This window comes from Capricornis sumatraensis, chromosome 15 (assembly GCF_032405125.1).
Source record: "Capricornis sumatraensis isolate serow.1 chromosome 15, serow.2, whole genome shotgun sequence".
Taxonomy (NCBI): domain Eukaryota; kingdom Metazoa; phylum Chordata; class Mammalia; order Artiodactyla; family Bovidae; genus Capricornis; species Capricornis sumatraensis.
Genome location: NC_091083.1, coordinates 64,666,584 through 64,688,648, shown reverse-complemented (window position 1 = coordinate 64,688,648; position 22,065 = coordinate 64,666,584). Strand labels below are relative to the sequence as shown.

The window sequence follows — 22,065 nt, the reverse complement described above, 5'->3', positions numbered from 1 at the left end:
TTCACAATGGTACCTGGGAAGCCCGACAGAAAGATGGGGGATTTTTCTGTGAAGACGTTTTCCTCTTACAATAGTTTGTTTATTACCTCTCATAAAGAGGTTTATGATTAACCCTCAGAAACTCAGAAAATAGCATTTATAGTTCATAAACTGGTCTTTGACGTCCTTGAGCCAGGTGTTAGCACCGTCTCTGTTGTACAGAGACCTTTGTCAGATCACACCCCCAGGATTTGAATATCCACCCCCAGGGTCTCCATGCTGCCTTTAAGCACCCAGAACTCCAACACTGCAGGTGGCTGCAATCTGGTGAGATTATTTGGGGAGGTAGGGTTTCTGGCCAGACTAAACCAAGGTCTGTTCAAGGTCTGAGGCAAGTGGATGGTACGCTTGCGGAAAGTGGCCAGCAGGGGGCACCCATGGCCGTTGGAACCTCGATCTGAGTCTCCAGCCTTTTCTAACGAAACCAGACTTTCTGATTTTGCTTGTCATCGCCTGCCAGGAGTGGGTGAGGCAGTCTTGGCCCCATGGGTGTGGAAAATTTATAAGGAGTTCAGACGAACAGTTAACAACAGCCATAACATTAACTGTGGACGTTGTAGCTTATTCTTTAATCATAATATGATATTTAATACTTAAATAGCATTTGCTCTCTGCTTTGCGGTAGGTACTATTGCTTCAGCACTATTATTTCACAGGTGATAAAACTGAATCCCAGAGAAGTAACCACCTGGTCCAGGTGGAGACCAGGACTGGAAATCTGACAGCCCTGCTTAGGGTCTGTGTCCATTACCCTACCTGAATTTTCAGCACGGAGCAGACAGGCACTAACGCTGGTAGTCAGCATTTTTCAGTACTCAGGCGCAGACACTCATGTTATGGATTTGCACAGGAGCACATGAGCTCAAGGGGGCAAGTGGGACTAACCCCACTTAGAAGACAGCAGATGAGAATGCCTAGGTTATTCCCGGGTTGGGCCAGCTCAACTTGAGCCCTACATCTCTGTGATCTCCAAGCAAACTACTTTACCCACTGTACCTTACTTTTCTTCTCTGTAGAATGGGACAAGAGAATCTTCTTCCGAGGGTTTATGTGAGGATTAATACTCTAAATCCACATCAAGTGTTTAGAACAGAGTCTGGCATATAAGTATTCACTTCAACAGTCCCTGTTGAGGAAAGCAGCCCTCAGAAAGGTTAAGCTATTTGCTCAAGACTACACAGGCAGCCCCGGTGGCTCAGAGGTTAAAGCCTCTGCCTGCAATGCAGGAGACCTGGGTTCAATCCCTGGGTCAAGAAGATCCCCTGGAGAAGGAAATGGCAACCCACTCCAGTATTCTTGCCTGGAGAATCCCATGGACGGAGGAGCCTGGTGGGCTATAGTCCCCTGGTTTGCAAAGAGTCAGACACGACTGAGCAACTTCACTCTCACTCACACAAGCAGCCCTGGGCTCAACAGCAAAACTCATATGATTCCTAAGTCCATGTGTATACAGTGTTGCTTCTCAAGAGTTTGCCAACTGAACGAATAGTGGGTAGGTTGGCTGGGTTCAGGATTGGTCTATGAATTGGGAGTTGATGAGCTGGTGAGATTTCATGAGCACCAGATGGTCTGCCGTGATGTCAGTCATTGGCACATGGGTTTGCTTCTGAGAGAGTACCAGGGAATCACAGAATCAGCTGGAAGGGCCTGTAGGGATATTCCAGCTCAGGGCTCTTCACATTGAATCTAACTGAGGGACAAAAGAAAGGTCACCCCTTCAATCAGAGCAGCTCTGTTTTAATCTATTTTAAAATCATCAGCTGCTCCGTAAGATTCATTTGACCAACATAGTTGTAGCTAAAAAAAAAAAAAAAAAAATGGCTTTCAAACTTGAAAAGCACAAAGATGGTCCAGTTCCTTCATTTGACAAATGGAGGGACCGAGAGACCCAGAATTACACAGATCTGACGTTACACAGCCAGGTGGTGACGGGGCAGTCTCTGCTGCACCCACCTACCTCTCTAGGACTGGAGGTGAAGACCAGGCCCCAGGGTGGCTCCTTTCTGTCCCTGGGCTCTGAGTCCACCTCTGCTCCTGGATGCACAAGGGCCTGGCACCTCTTTCCCTCCTGTGGTTTCTGTCTTTACCGTTTGTACCACGGGGAGAATTGTTCTTGCCCTGGTCTATGACCCTCCTCCCAGCAAGGTTTCTGCCAGTGTGACGGTTACAATTTAGCAACAGGCCAGACTCCTGTTTCCCCAGGAGGTAGGGCTCATTGAAGAGAAATGCCTCTTCTGGATTTCCATATGCCTCTGGTATTGGAAGACTCTGAAAGGCAAAGCCTTTTATTATACTCTTCCTTTATTATACCCTTCCCAGGATTTGCATAGTCAAATGAACTCTGCCTTAGGCACCTCCTGAAGGCCCTGCCCTGGGCCCAGGTGCCCCTCTTCCTTAACACCTTCCAGGCTGCAAGCCACATCCCCTTCATTTTTGCCAGGCTCAGGCTCCAACAGACCAGGTTGAGCTCTGGTTTTGCCCTTTGGACTTTGGCATAGACTGTTTCTTCTGCCTGGAATACCCTTCCCTCTCATCTTCACCTGCCCAACTTCTATTCAGGCCTCAGCCTAGTGACCGCTTCCTCTGGGAAGCCTCCTCTGATTGCTCTTGGACTGGGAGAAGTGCTCCAGCTGTGGGTTCCCACCAGTACCCGTTTCCTCCCCTGTTTTCCCACAGACAGGAGAGAATGAATGAGAGAGGACAGAAGTGAAAAGCACTCAGGCTGAGGGTGAGAAGAGCTCCATAAAGTGAAGGGAAGATGAGAAAGAAAATGGAGTTTTAAGAAGCGTTTCTGTGATTTCTGGAGATTATTAATTTTGCTGGATACTACATTCTTTTGACACTGAGCCAGGACTACTTGGGTCGTGGCTCTCTAAGATATTTAGTTGTTTAATAAGTGTAAGCCCTAGGGGGATAGCAGTACTTTCCATTTTATTCACTGCCGTATCCCCCCAAAGTAACACAGTCATGTAGGCAAGCTACTTCACCTCCCTGGGCCTCAGTTGCCTCATCTCCTCTTTACTTCCTCTCTAAGCCTTAACTTCCTGTTCTGTAAAACGGGATGACAATTACCCATCTGTGGCCAGACTGTCACATCATGGTTCCCTGTGAACCACACCTCCTGGGACTCACGCCTCTTTGCGGTCCCTCCTACACTGACTCTGGGCTAGGTCATGTGACTTGCTTTGACCAACAGGACGTTAGCCTGCATGATGCGAAAAGGAGCTTGCTCAAGATCGCTTAGTCCCTTGCAAGACTCCCTCTGCCTTTCTGCCATGATGTGAAGGAGCTCAGGTTAGGCTACTGAAGGAGTGATGTGGAGTCACTGGAGACAGACCCAGAGGATGAGCCACCATCCCAGATATTCTAGCCCCCGGGAAGCTCTCAGCAGAACGCATCCTCAAGAGGGGGCTGGGTTTCACCGTGTGGAGCAGAAAAATCACCCAACCAACCCCAGTCCACCCCACAGAATCATGGGAAATGATACATTATTGTTTCAAGCTACTAAACTTTGGAGCAGTTGGTTACAAAGGAATAGATAACAAAAATCTCACCCTAGGAGGCTGATGTGAATGAAGACTATATGAGGAGGGACTTGTGTGCATGCCTAGTTGTTCAGTGCTGTTTTGCAGCCCCAGGGACTGCAGCCCCCCAGGCTCTTCGGACCATGGGGATTCTCCAGGCAAGAATACTGGAGTGGGTTGCCATGCCCTCCTCAAGGAGATATTCCCAACTCAGGGATTGAACCCAGGTCTACCCACTTTGCTGGTGGATTCTTTACCTTCTGAGCTACCAAGGAAGCCCAAGAATACTGGAGTAGGTAGCCTATCCCTTCTCCAGGGGATCTTCCCAACCCAGGAATTGAACTGGGGTCTCCTGCATTGCTGCTGCTGCTGCTAAGTCACTTCAGTCGTGTCCGGCTCTGTGTGACCCCATAGATGGCAGCCTACCAGGCTCCCCCGTCCCTGAGATTCTCCAGGCAAGAACACTGGAGTAGGTTGCCATTTCCTTCTCCAATGCAGGAAAGTGAAAAGTGAAAGGGAAGTCGCTCAGTCGTGTCCAACTCTTCACGACCCCATGGACTACAGCCTACCAGGCTCCTCTGTCCATGGGATTTTCCAGGCAAGAGTACTGGAGTGGGGTGCCATCACCTTCTCTGCAGGTGGATTCTTTACCAGCTGAGCTATCAGGAAAGCCCCAAGTTAGATCATAGAAGGCACAGTTAAAAGGAATACTTTTATCCTGAGCACTCAATACGTGTTAGCTATTATTGTTATGATAGCGTGCAATCAATAAACACGTGTTGAATAAATAATTGACTTCCCCTTCCCCGACTTCCCCATTAGACTCTCACCTGGGCTGAGAAGTCGATGAGTTTGGGCAGTGGCTGCCTGCTGCCTTCTTCACTTTTCAGGAAGTCCAGCAGGCTGCCTGTGTGGGGGAAGGGGGAACAGCATTTACTACTCTCATGACTTTAACAAGTGGTTAACATGGTTCATCATAATGAATTTCAATAAAAGTATTTATTTATTGTTCCTAGCATATGAGAAATAGAATCTGAGCATTTGAGAATGACTTTGTGCTTGCCAGGCTGGTTGTTTGATTGAGACAGCTTTCTGAGCCTGGGGGACTGGGGCCATGGTTTTGTAAGGCTGGCATAATTGGGTGTTTAGAAAATGATGAAAGCTTTGAGACGTCAAATCCTTCTAAATGGATGTCACGTGGGACATTTCTATATGTTGAGAAATGGGCAGGAATTGAACATTATTGAGAAATGATGGCCTAAAAAAATATCCCTGAGACGTCCTGGACTGTGTGCAGGCAGGATGGGAACATCCTGGAAAGGATGCTTAGCCAGTGCATAAGGAATGCTTTGCTGAGTCTCCTGGAGCATTGGTCCACCCAGGGAAGATGGCTGGTGGTCAGGGGGTCGGGGGTGGTTGAGGGAGTCTCCCCAGCCTCAAGGGCTCATGGCGAACCCATAGAAAGCTCTTCTCCTATCCCTGAGAGGGGTTCTGGCCCCACCCCCTCTCCCAGAGGTCCATGTGCTCCCCTTTCCCGGGCATCCCCCTAACATGATTTCACTCCCCTTAACCAAGAGAGTGGGGCAGTCAGATACGAAGGTGCTCAGTGAGTTTATGTCAAAAGAGTTCCTGGCCAGACTGGGGGCATCTTGAAGGCCAAAGAACCACGTCAGAGTCACCTCTGACTCTGCAGGTGACCAGGAGGAGGCATAGTTGGTACCCCCAGCTCCCAGCGCGCAGCACCTTTGGCCATGAACTCCGTGATGATGTAGATGGGCTCTGTTGTGACCACAGCGTGCAGCTTCACCAGCTTGTCATGCTGCAGAGTCTTCATCAGGTTGGCCTCTGCCAGGAAGGCCTCCACGGACATGCTCCCGGGCTTCATCGTCTTCACGGCCACCTTGGTGTGCTTGTTGTAGGTGGCTGCAGCAGGACAGGAAGCAGAAAAGGTGGTCAGGGCCCACTGCTCTTCCTCACAGGCCCCAAAGACCTGGCTGCAGACCTGCCTCCTCCAGCGAGCCTTTCCTGCCCATCTCAGCCCTTAGAGAAGGAAGGGGAGACATGTGCTTTGCCCTCAGGTAGATGTGGGTTGGAAGGCTGGTCCACCATTTCCTAGCTGTGTGCCCTTGGGCAGGTCACTTAACCTCTCTGAACTATGGTTTCCTCATATGCAAAGGTTCATGCAGGGGTTAAGGGGTTAAAACATCACTCTGATTGTGCCACTCACTCACACACCTACCTTTGTTTTGTCACACATTCACATACACACCATCTTTGCTTTAAATGTTTATTTAATCTTAACACTGCTCTCAAAATAAATATGCCTCATCATGGTCCACAAGGCCCTGCATAAACTGGCCTTGCTCACTTAGCCTTGTCATCCACCAACACCTCTACCCCTTGCCTTTTGTGCACCAACCTGCCTGCATATCATTCAGTCCCTCGAGCAGCCGTCTCCCCCTCCCACCACAGGGACTTTGCTCATGCTGTTCTCTCACTTCACCCCACCCCTTCCCTGCATCATCTTGTTGATCTTGTAAATCTCAGTGTTGCTTGTGTTTGCATTTTGCCTTAGCTGCCAGGAAGCTCTAATGCAGAGTTGAGGTCTTCCCACAGTAAGAGCCTAAGGCCTTATATAATGTGTGTGTGTGTGTGTGTGTGTGTGTTTTCTAACCCTGTCAGTCTGATTTGTCTTGCCTTCCTCACCATGCTTTCTCTGCCTTTTCTTCTTCAGTGCCTGACATATAGCAGGCTCTCAATACATATCGTTGAAGTGAGTGGATTTTAAACTTGTTTTTTTCTGGCTGAATTGTTGGCATCTCTGTAAGCTGTCTTCACTCCCATTTGGAACGTGGTGGAGTATAAACACGGTGTTGGGGGGGGCCCAGGCACTGGGCCAGGCATCGCGTCTACCCCCGCAGCTCTGCAGGGCAGGCTTTGCTATTCTTAAGTCATTAGAGGCAGCCCAGCAGGGGTGGAATATGTCTTTTTGAAGCCCTACAATGCCCTAGCGTGATGCTGGGCACACGGCAGGGGCTTAGAACAGCGTGTTCATCAGCTGCCAGCATTGAACTCACCTGGAAATCTCCAAGCTACACTTTCCCATTCTTAATTCTCATCATTCTAAGAGATGCTCTGGTTCTCTCAACCCCAGACTGTCCCAGCTCCATGTGAGGAAGCAGATTCCTCATCGAGGACTTCCGCTTCTTAGAAGAAAGTTTTTGACCCCAACAGGCCTGACCTCAAAGATTTGCATGGCAGTGTTTGCATGGCAGGACTATTTGCTTTGCTATCAGAGGAATCACTCCTTTACGGTTATTATTCAAATCTCCCCTCTGCCCTGGGTGGCATTCCCACTTGGCCTCGGGCTGTTCTTGGAAGCAAGGACCTCCCTCTCCCCTCTCTCCCCTCCTGGCTTTGGCCCTGGGTCCTTACCCATCCAGACTTCCCCAAACTGCCCAGCTCCAAGTTTCTTCTCCATCTTGAGGGACTCCCTGGGGATCTCCCAGGCGTCTTTCTCCCAAGGTTTCTGGGGCTTGGAGGACATGCAGGGCACTGTCAGCTTCTGGCAGAGTCCATCGCTCCCCTCTGGAACAGAGCCCCCTGGTCAGCCAAGGGCAGGCAGCCCTAAGCCAGCCTCAGGCTTCCCCTCCAGGCCTCCCTTCCTGGTCCACTGCGTCTGGCCCCTGTTCCAAAGGACCACTCCATCGAAGACATTCCCAAGAGAACAGAGCATGGTGAGATGGCATCTCTGCCCTCCCGTTCAACAGAGCAAAGACTTCAGGAGAATCCAAAGCAACTGTTTGTCTGGGGGGAGGGTCAGGAAAACCTTAGCAGGCCTCAGAGGCAGCAGTGCCCGTTGACTAGGATTCCCAGGAGAGAGGCCCACCCAGCTGGGCCCCCAGAAGGGAGGCAGCCCTGCAGGACTCACTTGAATAGTGGGCCACCAGTTCCTGCAGGCTGCTGAAGGTGCTCCGGGGCGAGATGTAGAAACCCCCATTGTCCAGCGTGCGGATCTTGTAATGTTTCACCGTGTCCCTGTGCTGGGGGTCGTAGTCTCGCACGGACAAAGAGTAGCTCCCTGTGCGGGCCAGAGAGAAACCACGCGGTGTGAATACCCTGACAGCCTCTAAGGCCACTGCTGGTACCGTCTTGACATCCGTGCAGTGGAGCAGAGGGTAGGAGTGGGCTGTGGAGTCCGGCTGCCGGGTGCTTGTCAGGCTGTTCCATGTCCCCCTGTGAGACCTTGGACATGTGACCAAGTCACCTCTCTTTGCCTCAGTCCTCTTATCTGTAGAATGGGACTGGTTATCATATCTCCTCCCCTCAGCACACTGCCTGGTGGCAAAAGAAGTAATGCTTGCACACAGGATGTAAAAGCTCAGTAATATTGGCTGTCATTGAGTTCATTATTATTTCTTTTTCTTCCTATTATCTATCTATTTTTCACAAAAACCAAGATACCACACCCAGTTTGGTAAAAAGCAAGGCTGTTTAGTACTGTTTACAATAGCTAGGACATGGAAGCAACCTAGACGTCCATCAGCAGATGAATGGATAAGGAAGTTGTGGTACATATACATAATAGAATATTACTCAGCTATAAAAAGGAACGCATTTGCTTCAGTTCTAATGAGGTGGATCTGGAGCCTATTATACAGACTGAAGTAAGTCAGAAAGAGAAAGATGAATACTATATATTAACACATATATATGGAATTTAGAGAAACGGTCCTGATGATGCTAGATGCGGGGCAGCAAAGGAGACACAGATGTAAAGAACAGACTTTAGGACTCAGTGGGAGAAGGTGAGGGTGGGATGACTTGAGAGAATAGCACTGAAAAATGTACATTACCATATGTAAAAGAGAGGACCAGTGCAAGTTCATTGCATGAAGCAGGGCACTCAAATCCAGCACTTTGGGACAACCCAGAGGAATAGGGTGGGGAGAGAGGTGGGAGGGGGGTTCAGGACTGGGGGGACACATGTATACCTGTGACCGATTCATGTTGATGTATGGCAAAAAACCATCACAATATTGTAAAGTAATTATCCTCCAAAAATAAATTAGTTAATTTAAAAAATAAAAATAGATGATTTTATAGTGAAAGCAGTATGGGTATATCCATAGGTTATTCAAATACAAATAAACATTAATTCTGAAAATAAAAGTTAGGCTGTTTAGAAGCAAACAAGCAAAAAGATTAAACAAACAAACCAATCCAGTTCAACTATTACAATATAAACATTGAAATGTAAGTGTCCATATTAAATGTCGTGGCAGGCTGAGTCACGGCCCCCCACAATGCCACGTCCTAATCCCTGACACCTGTGTGTGCATCATCTCATGTGGTAAAGGGATTCTGCACATATGATTCAGTTAAGGAGCTGGCGATGGGGAACTATCCTGGATTCACATAGACCAGAAACACACATGTCTTTCAGTCCGTGGCCATGGTTCTGGTTTGTGAGCTGTGTGTCCTTGGGCAAGTTATTAGCTTCTCTCTCTCTCACCTTTCTCCACCACAATAGCACCATGTCATAGGATATGGGGGAGGTTTAAATTGTTGCATGAATTACAGTTGACCATACATGCTGGGGCTTCCCTGGCGCCTCAGATGGTAAAGAATCTGCCTGCAATGGAGGAGACCCAAGTTTGATCCCTGGGTTGGGAAGATCCCCTGGAGAAGGGAATGGCTACCCACTCCCGTATTCCTGCCTGGAGAATTCCATGGACAGAGGAGCCTGGAGGGGTACAGTCCATGGGTCAGAAAGAGTTGGACACAACTGATCGATTTTCATGCATGCTAAGCTGCTGTACTTAGTCGCTCAGTCATGTCTGACTCTGTGAACCCATGGGACTGTAGCCCGCCAGGCTCCTCTGTCTATGGGATTCTTCAGGCAAGAATACTGGAGTGGGTGCCATGCCCTCCTCCAGGGGACCTTCCCGACCCAGAGATCGAATCCAGGCCTCCGGCACTGCAGGTGGATTCTTTAATGTCTGTTATTTGGTTGCTCAGTCATGTCCAACTCTTTGTAACCCCATGGACTGCAGCCTGCCAGGCTTCCCTGTCCTTCACTATCTCCTGGAGTTTGCTCAAACTCATGTCCATTGAGTTGATGATGCCAACCAACTATCTCATCCTCTGTCACCCCCTTCACCTCCTGCCCTCAATCTTTCCCAGCATCAGGATCTTTTCAGATGAGTCAGCTCTTGACAATGAATGAATAGGAATAATAAATAATAACAATGAATGGATAGGAATAATATTCATTATAATGGACTATAGTTATATGCATCATAATAAGCTATATTGTTCATTACAGTGAATGATTAACCCCACAGGTAGAGGTTTTATATCACCACAATGTTGTACGTAAGGAGACTGAGGTCCAGGGAGATGAAGTACCTAACCTGAAGTCACACAGCCTGTAAGTAGCAGAGCTGGGCTTCAAACCCAGGTAGCTGGGACCACACTGTTAATCACTCTGCGCAGTCAAGGGGAGGCTGACTTGGCTGATGCTGAGCGGGGAAGGGCAGAACCCAGGAAGCAGCAGGATGGGACTCAGGGCACTTGTACTACAAGTTTATTAACTCAGTGAACCCACCTATGCCCGGCTGTGGGAGTGGCCAGGCTCACCTTCCTGCCCTTGTGTGCAGGATGGCCCAGAGGGAGAAGAGAAGCCGAGGGCTGTGTACGGCTTTATCTTTTTGTACTATTTCTTTTCCTCTGGGGGCTGGTAGGGAGTTTATTGGATGGGAGGAAATGAAGCCCAACCATTCCCTGACACAGATTGTGAGTGCTGTTTCAGCCACATTCAGGCTTCCCCGGTTCAGAAATCAGGGGGCAAAGCAGAAGGCCCCTGAACTGATTGTCCAGGGTACTGCGAGGTCATACATTTTACAATTTGCTGATGTCTCTGAACCAAGCAGTTTTGAATCTAAACACAGTAGTAAAGGCACACACTGTGTATGAAATCTGAAATCATAGGACTCCTACTTACAATCATCCCTTTGGCAAAACTGGCCTTAGTTGATGCCAGTTTGAGTTATTTGTTGTTTTGGGGCACTACTCTTGCCTCCTATGCAATGACCAGGCACAAAGCCACCCTCACAGCACGGAAGTTTCAGGAAGCAGGTCACTGACATCAAAATATCCAAATACCTCAAAGGAGTTATTTGAAACAGGTCCCAGACAAGATTGCTTGAGGTCTCTTCCTACAGCCTGAGTCCATCTCATTTCCTTATGGAAGGAGAGAGGAGTCAGGCTTGTGGACAAGATATATTTTGATGGGTATATAAAAGAATCCAAGCTAACGAAGATCAAGTTCAGCAGGTTGTTGTTCTTCAGGGCAGTAACCACTGCATCTTACTTTCACTGACCTAAGTTGGCAGGTCTTGGGGCTGAGAAGACTTGAACAAAGAGCAGAAGGAAGCCTGGCAAGCCGGGGAGGGGGGCTGGGTGAGTTGTTCAGACAATGGCATACCCCAAGGGAAGGATGGTGTCTAGTCATGTCTGGGGCTACCCTGTGTGGTGGGGTGGAAACACAGGGCTAGGAGGACTGGCCTCACCTTTGGTGGTCTCGCTGTCCCGGATCATGAAAGAGCCCAGCACGTTGCCAGGGGCCAGGAGTTGGCGCTCTGCATCTTTTCGGCTGATGCCCTTGAAGAACCACCTAGAGGGAAGGGAGGGGGCAGTGTGTAAGCCCGCGGTGGGCAGTCCTGTCTGACTATCAGCGTTCTCGCCTGGCATCAGGACTCCAAGGGCCTGGATTTCTCTGGTGTCAGTTTTACTCAAAGATTCTTTGCGGGGAAAGCAGTCATTCCTTTGATATTGACATTTTACCACAAGTGAATCCAGTTTGCTGGGGCTGAAACTTGCAATTTGGGATTTCTTTAAGAAAAATAATACAGCATTATAAATACTAATACAAAATGTTGCTGGTTATTCCAGTACCACCCAACATGAGGGATAAGGTGATGAGCAAAAAGACTGGGTGGCAAAATACAGCAGGCTTAACCAACTGTGGTCAAAAATCTTCCTTTTGCAGACTTCTCTAGTTTGATCAACCTCTCAGGATCTTAGAGGCCCATGTGAGTGAGGGCTGAGCTTTGTTACCATCACAGTTCATCTTCCTCTATAGATACAGAGTTGAATATAACATCAGCATGAATTTCTAAGCTCAAATGTGAGATCTCAAATAACTTTATACTTGGCACCACATCCCTGGACCTTTCTTCATCCTCCTTGACTATTTGGGATCTTTAGATCCCCCCCAAAATCTAAGGATAACTTTAAGCAGCAGAAACCAAATTTATTCCCTGAGGAGTAGTTCATGCACTGTAATGAAAAAAGCCCCAGACCAGAGGTCAACTGGCCTTGACCCTGCCACAAATCTATGTGTGACTTAGAGCACATTGTTTTCCCTCTCTGGACTTCTGTTTCCTCTGCTATCAACTGGGGAAACAGGCAGTTACCATTTATCAAGCTCTTATTATCCACCCAACAACTCTATGGAATCATTGCCTTTATTATCCCCATTTTACAGATGAGGAAATCAAGAAACAGAAAGAGCAAGTAACTTGCCTGGCATCACACCGCTAGTAAGTGGTGTAGGCAGGATTCAAAGTCAGGCAGTCTAACTCCAGAGCCAAAGGTCCTAATCACCCTGCAACACCCCTGCCTTCCTTGCTTTCATTTGGTAAAGTGAGTCAAGCCATGGTAAAATGTTCAAGCAATATTAAGGGTACACAGTAAGAGCTGTCCTCCTGGCAATCCCACTCCCAGGAAGTTATCCCATGGATTCTGCACAGGAAGAAATGGCATATACCCAAGGAGACTCAAGGCAGCATGAGACCGGGGACAGCTTAAGTGACCACTGACGAGGGATGGTGGGGCGCCTACATGGCAGACACTGCAGCTGTGAAACGGAGGCAACTGCAGGTACTGCACGGAAGATCTGAACAGGAGAGGTGGGAGAGGATAGTGTAGAATAAAACGGAGAGAGACAATGTTCTTTGCAGCATTGTTCACAATAGCCAAGACACAGAAACAACCTCAATGTCCATCAAGAGATGAATGGATCAAGAAGTTGCAGGACTTACATACATGAAATATTGTTGCTGCTGTTTAGTCATTAAGTCGTGTCTGACTCTTTTGCGACCCCATGGACTGTAGCCCACCAGGCTCCTCTGCCCATGGGATTTCTCAGGCACGAATACTGGAGTGGGAAGTTATTTCCTTCTCCAGGGGATTTTCCCAACCCAGGGATCAAACCTGTGTCTCCTGCATTACAGGTGGATCCTTTAACGCTGAGCCACCACAGACATGATAGTGGAATATTAGCCATGAAGCAGAATAAAACAATGCCGTTTGCAGCAACATGGATGAACCCAGAGATTATCATACTGAGTGAAGAGAGACAGGAAGGGAAAGACAAGTACCAAACGATATCGCTTACATGTGGAATCTACAAAAATGGTCAAGTGAGCTCACAAAACAAATAGTGTCACAGATGTAGAAAACAAACTTACGGTTACCAGTGGGGAAAGGGAAGAAGAGGGTTAAATTGGGAGACTGAGATTGACATATACATACTACAGATACCTAATAGGGGGCTATAGCACAGGAAACTATGTTTAATATTTATAATGGCCTCTATGGGAAAAGAATCTAAAAAAGAGTGGATATATCTATATGTATAACAGATTCACTTTGCTGTACAGTTGAAACTAACACAACATTCTAAATCAGCTATACTCCAATTTTTCAACAAATTGGAGGAAGATATATGTAGTTTCTTAATCAAGTATAAAGCATTTGGGAGGACTTACAAGAAACTGGTTGCTTCTGGAAGGGAAGTAGCTGGCTGGGGATAGGGTGGGGGAAGACGTTCCACTCTTTAGTATATGTCCTTCTGGACCATTTGCATTTTGAAACATTTGAAAATGCTGCTTATTTCAAGGCAAATGAGGAAGTAAGATTCCATCCCACGCTGATTTCCAGGCCCCAGCTGCTCTCTTCAGAGGCAGTCTCTGCGAGCAGTCTCTTGATGTGGACACAAGAGCCTGGGAGTGCAAGACTCAGGGGTATTCAGGTCAGTGGTTCTCAAGGTGGGTCCCTGGATCAGCAGCATCCACCTCACCTGAGAACTTGTTAGAAATGCCAATTATGAATTGGACAGTTGAGGAGTGGGGCTCAGAAACCAGCATTTTAACTAACCCTCTAGGTGATGCTGATGCACTCAAGACTGAGAACCAGCCATTAACTTATCACCCAAATGATAACCCACCACATCTGTCCTCTGCACCTGGCCTTTTCCACTCAGCAGTTATATTGCTTTAAGGAGTAATACCAGCCATGCCGGGTGAGGGTGAGTATGGTGCAGGGTGAGGTATGGTGCAGGAATTCTCTAAGTGTTCAGAGCCTGGAGCAGGGGAGCAGAGCACAGATGCCCCAGGAGGAAGCCTGGAAGGACAGAGAAGCAGCCAACGCCCCCCGCCTCCCACCGCTGCAGCATGTACGCCATGTGCTGGGGGCATTCCAGGACAGAAGGGTCAGGGCTGGGAATGAGGGCTTCCTCATGGCCACAGAGGGGAGACTTCACAGCACAAAGAGGTTTTCTGTGTGCTAAGAAAGGGGTGACTTTAAGATAGGAAAAGCCCGTTTTAACAAGTAAGCATCCCAAACCCTTAACACCATCTAGCCAGAGGGAGGAGGCAAAGGAGATAAAACTGTGGTGACCGTCAGGTTTCAGCTTTTTGACTGGCTGATTCTGAATTGAATCTATTGCCACCCTATAGTGTGGCCACCTTCTCACTTGTCAGTGTCACCCCCCACACTGTGAACATCTCCAGGGAGGAAGCCTGCCTGAGTCATCTAGTATTCCTGGAATAAGGACTGGGAGTTCAGTGGATGCTGAAGGGTCTGTGGAATGATTGAGTGGATGGATGGATGGATAAAGTACAACTGTCTGTTTTCTGAGTCAAGGTAGACAGAAAGAGCCCGCAGTAAAGAATGAGGGGTTACAGTGATCTCCTTGAGGGTGGGGGATGTCTCATTGGCTCTGTGGCCCCCAGTTGGCACAGGGCTCAGGGAGGCGCAGGCACAGGCAGGCTGAATGAGTCATGTGAGGAGTGACCAGCCAGGTGTGGGCTGGCTTGCCTCTCAGAGGACCCTCCTTGGCACAACTGTTATACTTCATCCAACAAATATGCATTGAGCACCTACTGCATGCCAGCCTGTGTGGAGAGTGCAGGATACAGCAGAGGACAGACCGTGTCCCTACCCTCATGTGCTCCCATTCTAGTGGGGGAAGGCAGACAGTGAACTGGGCACAACCAAAGCAACAAGATTGTTTTTGCTAGTGAGAAGTGTTCAGAAGAAGTAAAGCAGGGAGTCACCCAGAGTCACAGTGGGGACCTGCTTGAGACTAAGTGGCCAGGGAAGGCCTCTCTGAGACCCAAAGGATGAAAAGGAACCAGCCAGGCAAACAGCTCTAGGAAGAGTGTGCCAGGCAGGGGAGACAGTGAGCACAAAGGCCCTGAGGCAAAAGCAAGGCTGGCTCAGCTCATGCTTGCTTCTGGAGGGCAGGGAGATGGAATACTCACTCCTCCGTCTCCAGAGAGTTGACGCGGGCAACGTAGTTGCTTGGGATGTAGCCCTCTTTCCGGGTGGCCAGAGATCGCGCTCTCCACCACTCCCCAGACCTGGGGGACAGAAGAGGGCAAAGGCATCAACCCCGCAGCCGTGGCCTAGAATACCCCCAACAACAGGAAGCTGGTAGGGTGAAGGGCAGGGCCACTACCGTCCCAGCCCCCAGCCTGCACTCCATGATGAAGGTTAATATCTTTACAACAACCCCGGGGCTAGAATCAAGCTCTGTCCCTACATTCACAGTCCACAGGCCTAGGTCTTTGGCCTCACTCTCATTCCCTGGACTTGTGGCCTTGACCTTACCGGCCATATATAAGGCAGGGCCCTGTGCCCATGGCAGACTCACAGTGGCTTGCTGGCCAGAGGGACTGGGCTCAGGAGTCTGACCAAGCATAAGCAGTCCCAGTACATATTAGATACTCCATCTAGTGATGGTGAGGATTATAGGAGATTGGAGGTAGCAAACTCAGAGATCCACAGATTTGAGTGCAAAGTTACCTCAACAGGGTCTGTTCCATAGGTAAGCCTGCCACTTAATCATAGGAGTCCAAGGAAGGCTTTCCTAGGAAAGCACTGTCAGCTGTCTATCCTTGCCTGGATGTGCACCATTAGCCAGCACACAAGCCCCTTTACTGTGGCTAAAACCCAGGTTAACAGCAAACCCTTCTTCCTCTATTATGATCACATTCTCATCAGTCATTTACACTCTAGTATAATCTAACCTATCAGGTTCTTTATTGAAACACAAAAGAGAGCAAATTTGAGTATTAGAGATAGCTATGTCTTAGGGGAAGTGGGATGGGGACTCACTCCTCCAGGACCACCATCTGGTCCCCCTTTTGGAAACTGAGGTCTTCATGGTGAATGGCATCATAATCATATAGGGCAACCACAATGATATCCTCAGAACCTGTTGGGAAGGGAGATACATGGGATGGTGAGGCTTTATCTGAGCACACCCACAGCCCTGGGTGTTTCTCACCCCAAGACCTGGCACCCAGCCCTGGACCCCTTGATGTGTGTGTTCATGCTATACAAGTAAGCATCTTGCCAAAGGTCATTCTTGAGTTCAAAGCTAATGGAGTCATGTTCATGCTGTGAAATAGCGATATAGAAACACAATGGCCTATACTAAGTACTTTGGGGGCAAATTAGGGGATTTTCAAGGGCGGTTTTGACTGTTTTGGATTTTTGCCTCAAGCTCTCACCAAGCACCTAACCTAATCCTCTACAATCACCAGACTCCACTGCACGTGCCTTCCAGATACTCACCCCAATCACCAGACTCCACTGCACGTGCCTGCCAGTTACTTACCCTCTGTGGACCCTGGTGGGTTGCCGTTGCTACTGTCAGGCCACTGTGGGGAAGAAACGGGAGAAGAGAATGAATCCAACAGTGTGTGTGGAGCCATGGAAGGTTTGTGTCAAAAAAGGATATCCCAACCCCATGTGTCATGGGGGGAGGCCCAGAGGGGGCTGGGGAAGTGCCCAAGGCCACACAGCACCTTAGGGGCACAGCTAGTACAAGGATGCAGCCCTCTAGGGTTATGGGCTCTGCCTTAGACATACTGGGGGACACTGACTTGTCTCTTCCCCTCAACATACAGTGAGGGGAGTTGGTCCAGATCAGTGTTTTCCAAGCTATGTTTGAAGAGATCCTAGGTCTACCAGCAAGCCCATGAACAAAGGCTCCATTACATAAAACAACCTAAGTGTCCATCCAAAGGGGAATCTGCACCAAATTAAGGGAGCTGCTCTAAGCAGCTCTAATAGGAAGGAGGCCACTTCATTCCTGACACAGCAAGACCTCAAAGGGACATTGTTGAGTAAACAAAGCTAGTTCTTCAGAATGGTAAAAATGATACGCTGGTATAAAACACATACTCACACATCCTAAACAATTTCTGTGGACACATACTGTACAGTTGTGAGTAAATTCATGGAAAGAGGTTTGCAAGGTTCCCTGCTAAACTGACAACAGCTGTTATCTCTGGGCTGGGGTGTGGTATTTCTAGGGAGGAGGGCATTGGTCAGCAGACACTATAGTTTTAAATGTAATTTGTGATTTTTATTTTAAAAGAGAATGAATTTGTGTGCCACACACGTAAGTAAATGCTAATTTAAATAAATAGCTTTGGGAAATACTAAGTATATCCTTTTTGGGGAGATGCATAAAGCCCATTACAAAGATTCATAAAGGCTCTGGGAAGTCCTACGGAAAGGAGTGTGTGGCCTGGTGCTTTGCAAGCTGATTTGACCTGGGAATCCTTTCTCAGTTACTACATTACTGCTAAATAAAAGTTCTGCATGAGCAGAGCAATGAATGGCTGATAATAATGTCCCTTAAACTTGATGTTCAGAGAGAACAGGCAAAAACTGATGGGAGAAAACCTCTACTTCCCCCTAGGAACAAGTCAGGGGGCCTCAGAGAACCTGAGACTTGGGAGCCCTAGCCACAGAAAGGGCCCCGGGCCACGCAAGTTAGGAGAGAAGCTGACCTGGGAGTGACTTAGGGTTTAGGATGTCACCTCAGGACATCACCAGTATGGGAAGTAAAACTCAGGCTGTATTAATGGAGGTCAAGTGTCAGAAGATGGGAGGTGCCTATTCCACTCTTCTCCTGTTTCTAGAACTAGTCCTGTTCTAGGCATCATGCCTGGAGAAGGGCAAGCAGGTAGAGAGAGGCCAGGAACCCATGTTGTGTGAAAGATGATTTGGAAGGAAAGGGTGGGTTGGGATAAGATCTTTGCCTTCCATCTCTACAAGCTCTCACAGGGCAAAGGTAGTAGATGTGTTTGGGGTGGGACTGAAGGGGGAGGTATAGGATCCAGGAGTAAGGGTTATGGGGTAATAGACCTCCCTTCAACATGAGGAAGAACTTTCTAAGGAGCACCAGGAAGAAGTGCACCCCTGCCTCTGGAGGCTGTGCTTGCTGGGATAGCTTCAGATAAGGGGATGGACGAAAGGACCCCAGAGGAGAGAGAACCCCAGCGTTGAGTTTAGAACGACCCAGCTCAGCTGCGTCCCAGCACCATGAGCCCAGGGAGCCTTTTAACTTTGAGCCTCTGTCACCCTGGCTATAAGAAGCATTAACTCCAGCCTCGCGGCTTTTGGTGAGAATTAATGGCCACCTCATACGAAGAGTTGACTCATTGGAAAAGACTCTAATGCTGGGAGGGATTGGGGGCAGGAAGAGAAGGGGATGACAGAGGATGAGATGGCTGGATGGCATCACCAAATCGATGGACATGAGTCTGAGTGAACTCCGGGAGTTGGTGATAGACAGGGAGGCCTGGCGTGCTGTGATTCATGGGGTCGCAAAGAGTCAGACACAACTGAGCGACTGAACTGAACTGAACTGAATGGTATAGAAACAGCTCAGTCCAGTGCCCAGACCATAGAAGATTTCCAAAGAACAATAATGCTTATTACAACTGCTGCTGCTGCTCTTAACAGCAGCAACAGTACTGTCAGCCCTGTTACTAGGACTATTACTGTAACCACCACTATTACAACTGTTATTGCTCTTCGAACCATTGCAACTACCATGACTAGTCGGGGGACTTCTGTGGCAACTGCTGCCCCCAGGCCCCCACGAATGCCGCCAAGACACGGCTCCCGTCACTAGCGGCTGGCTCTGCCTCTGTCACTTTGTTCCTGCCACTGGGACACTGGAACATGCACTGAGTTTGAATCCCTACTAGCCTTGCAGGTTCAGCAAGTCATTTAGCGTCTGCGTCTCATCTCTGAAACGGGTATAAAACAACTTGTGGCCCACAAGAGCACTATTGTGAGGATTTAAAGGTGTTAATATCCATCATGCCCTCAGGATGGTGCTTGGTTCATCGTAAGCTCTGTGTAAGTGTAACAGAAGTGAGCGGATAGCTCTGCGAGTATTACCACTCCTCTCATAGACTCTGTGCTGCGGTTCCTACCTCCATTGCTATTATATTCCCACGAGGATTGTTGTTACTATTATTACTACCATTGTTACTACAGCTGTCGCCATGATACCGATGCTGTCATCATTACTGTCATTTCTTCAACTGCTGTTGTGACTAAGCTGCTCATTCCTTATCCTCAGCACTGATTATGGTGCTGGCCATGTGGGACGGCCGGCTATGCCCCTGGGACCTGGTCACCCAGGCTGAGGGGCCAAGGCGTGTATCCTGGGGAGTCAGGGCACTGCTGGTGACTGGTCAGCTGCATTTCACCCCAGACTCACCCTCCTCACCCTTGGGATAACAGGGAACGGCGAGAGCAGTTTGGGGCAGCGTGGGGCAGCCCCAGACAGCCGCCAGCATCCCTTTTCTTCCCCCACTCACCCGCTTGCCCGAGGACGTGGGATCCGGCACATACACGGGGCTGTGTGGGTTGGTGTTGGGCTCGGTTTTTGAGACCTTGCCTCCATTCCGGAGGAACTTGGACTTCACGCATCCCATCCTGCGGTAGAGAGAAGGGAGATGAGCCCAGCTTGCTCTGATCCCCGCAAGGGGGAGTCTTTGGTGCTGGGCTTGAAAGCCCCTGTTACCAGGTTGGCTCCCCTCCCCGTGTCAGCCCCGCTACCTCACCCTCACCTTACAGAGCTCACTCTGCCCTTGTCATCTCTGGGCTTCCCCATATCCACATCTGCCACGCACCCACACAGAGCCGACAAGTTGTCAAAGTCACGCTACCAAGGACTCTGGCGATGGGAAGTTTATTGAGAGAATAAATCGTGATGATTATTGAAATTCAACACACTCTGGGATCAGAAAGCCTGAGCTGATACTTGGTCCTTCCTCCCTGCCTCCACACTAACTGCTCACTTATCACTGCCCCTGCTCCCTAGTCTCGGTTCCTCAGCAGCGAAATGGGGATACTAATACAGCCTACTCTCAGGGTGTTGGGAGGATGAGAAAGTACGTGGGTGGGGAAATAGTCTAGAGTCAGGCTATGAGCCAACAGTAAGACTATACTTTCATTATATAATAAGTTAATATTTTATATTAAATAATAGAGATCAGGTCACATAATGTGGCTCAAACAGTCAAGCCACCAGACCCCTCATATCACTTTACAATTGCCTTCTAACAGCATCCTTCCTTCTTCCCTCCCTCCCTCTTTTTCTTCCTTCCCTTCTTTCCCTTGTGGACTTATTTGGTCATTCATTCGTTCATTCATTTATTGGGCAAACATTTACTGAGCACTTTTCTTCCTTTACATTTCTTCCTTTAAATTTTTAGTTATGTATTTATTTTGGCCGCAACACATGGCATGGGGGATCTTAGTTTCCCAGTCTTGGATTGACCCCATACCCCCTGCAGTGGAGGCATGGGATCAAACCACCAGGGAATTCCCTACTGAGCACTTTGCTAAATCATGACTAAGACAAGCAAGCTCACGCCCCTGTTGGACCTCACCCTGGAGGTGGATGGGAGACACAGGTAAGGATCAGGTAACAAATAATTAACGGGATAAATTTAGTTAGTGAAATGCGTGAGGATGCTCAAAGAGGATGTTGATAGGGAACAACAGCGCGGGGCCTCTGTAGTCAGGGTGGCTGGGGAAGGCCACTCTCAGGAGGTGATGCTGGACCTGGGGCCCAGCTGACACAAAGGAGTCGGTTATGTAACACTCTGAGGGAACAGTGCTCCCAGCGAGTGAATACAAAGGTAAGTGTAAACAGTGAGTGCACAGGCCCTGAGGCTGGAATGTGCTTGAAGAGAATCAGGTACTGAAAGGAGGCCAGTGTGACTGGAGGTCACAGGCAGGTGGGAGCAGGTAGTATATGGCGAGGCTGCCCCATCTTTACCACGGTGGGGAATTTGGATTGCATTCTAAGGCTGAGGGGAAACCAGGGCAAGTTTCCCAAGGATGACAGGATTCAATCTGCACTCTAAATAACCCTGTCAGCTGTTCAGCTGCTTGGTGGAATATGGCCTTTAGAGACTAGGTCAGGCTCGAGGTGCTTGATGGTGGCCTGGCCTGGGGTGGTGGTTACTGAGGGGGTAAGCAGCAGAAAGGGTCAGGGGACATTTTGGTATCCCTTGCATTATCAGCTTACATATTTTGGAGGTTGAGCTGACAGACTTTGCTAATGGATTAATAAAATTTAAAGAAATCACATTGATCCATCAGAGTCAAAACTTCGTTAAAGTGGTAGAAGCGTTTATTTCTTTTCTCAAAATGTGCACGTGTTTGCTGGGAAGTCACATAAGGAAGTAATTGTTTTCCTCAGCTCTGCACAATTGCAATTTTCTTCTAAAGCAGTTATACTTATCTTGTTAAAATGAACAAGCGTTTGTGGCTTAAGAAAAAAACCCAAACTCCTAGGTTTATGGGAGTTATTTATTTACTTTTTTAAAAAGGTTCTTTCCATTTACAAGGATGTTTTTGTCTGTCCTGGTGGGAATTGGGAACAGTTTACCACCTTAAGATAAGTGGTTTCTGCTTCATTCTCCTTTTGCAAATAAAGTAAGGAACTGATCCACCCTGGAGTGCTGGATCATTAATTTGAAAAATTATTGCAATTAATCACTGTTTTATAATGTACTCATATGAACTGAAAATGAAAACCAACACCTCTCTGGCTTGTGATAAATATGTATTACAGTTGTGGGAAATAAAACAGGTTATTGTGAGGTTCTATATGACAGAAAATCATATTCCGATGTATTTTGATTAAGTTAAGGGTGATCTGGGAAGAGGATGGCTGTGGGAGGTGGGCAGCTCCCTCCACTTCTCTGAGCATGTATTTGGTATTCATCATCAACTGACATATTCAACGTGGCCACAGGGTCTTGAGGGGTAGGTCTCCTAACACATAAACACATGATTCAGGGTGGTGGTGAGCACAGAGTGA

The 22,065-nt window shown here is 48.3% G+C and overlaps 1 protein-coding gene across 3 annotated transcripts in view; it reads right to left on the bottom strand.

The window, feature by feature from the left end:
- The window catches only part of HCK (HCK proto-oncogene, Src family tyrosine kinase), a 45,363-nt gene that overhangs the window by 6,841 nt on the left and 16,457 nt on the right, over positions 1-22,065 (bottom strand). The window contains exons 2-10 of one of the 3 annotated variants that reach the window (XM_068987728.1): positions 19,547-19,664; positions 16,537-16,579; positions 16,032-16,131; positions 15,176-15,274; positions 11,138-11,241; positions 7,495-7,644; positions 6,999-7,151; positions 5,307-5,486; positions 4,394-4,470 (exon numbers count right to left, since the gene is read on the bottom strand). In XM_068987728.1, the coding sequence (XP_068843829.1) occupies positions 4,394-4,470; positions 5,307-5,486; positions 6,999-7,151; positions 7,495-7,644; positions 11,138-11,241; positions 15,176-15,274; positions 16,032-16,131; positions 16,537-16,579; positions 19,547-19,663 (1,023 nt within the window). In that variant the 5' untranslated portion in view covers position 19,664. Of the gene's footprint in view, positions 1-4,393; positions 4,471-5,195; positions 5,487-6,998; positions 7,152-7,494; positions 7,645-11,137; positions 11,242-15,175; positions 15,275-15,719; positions 15,740-16,031; positions 16,132-16,536; positions 16,580-19,546; positions 19,665-22,065 lie in introns of those variants that run through there. The other 2 variants (XM_068987729.1, XM_068987730.1) reach the window with 2 other exon arrangements.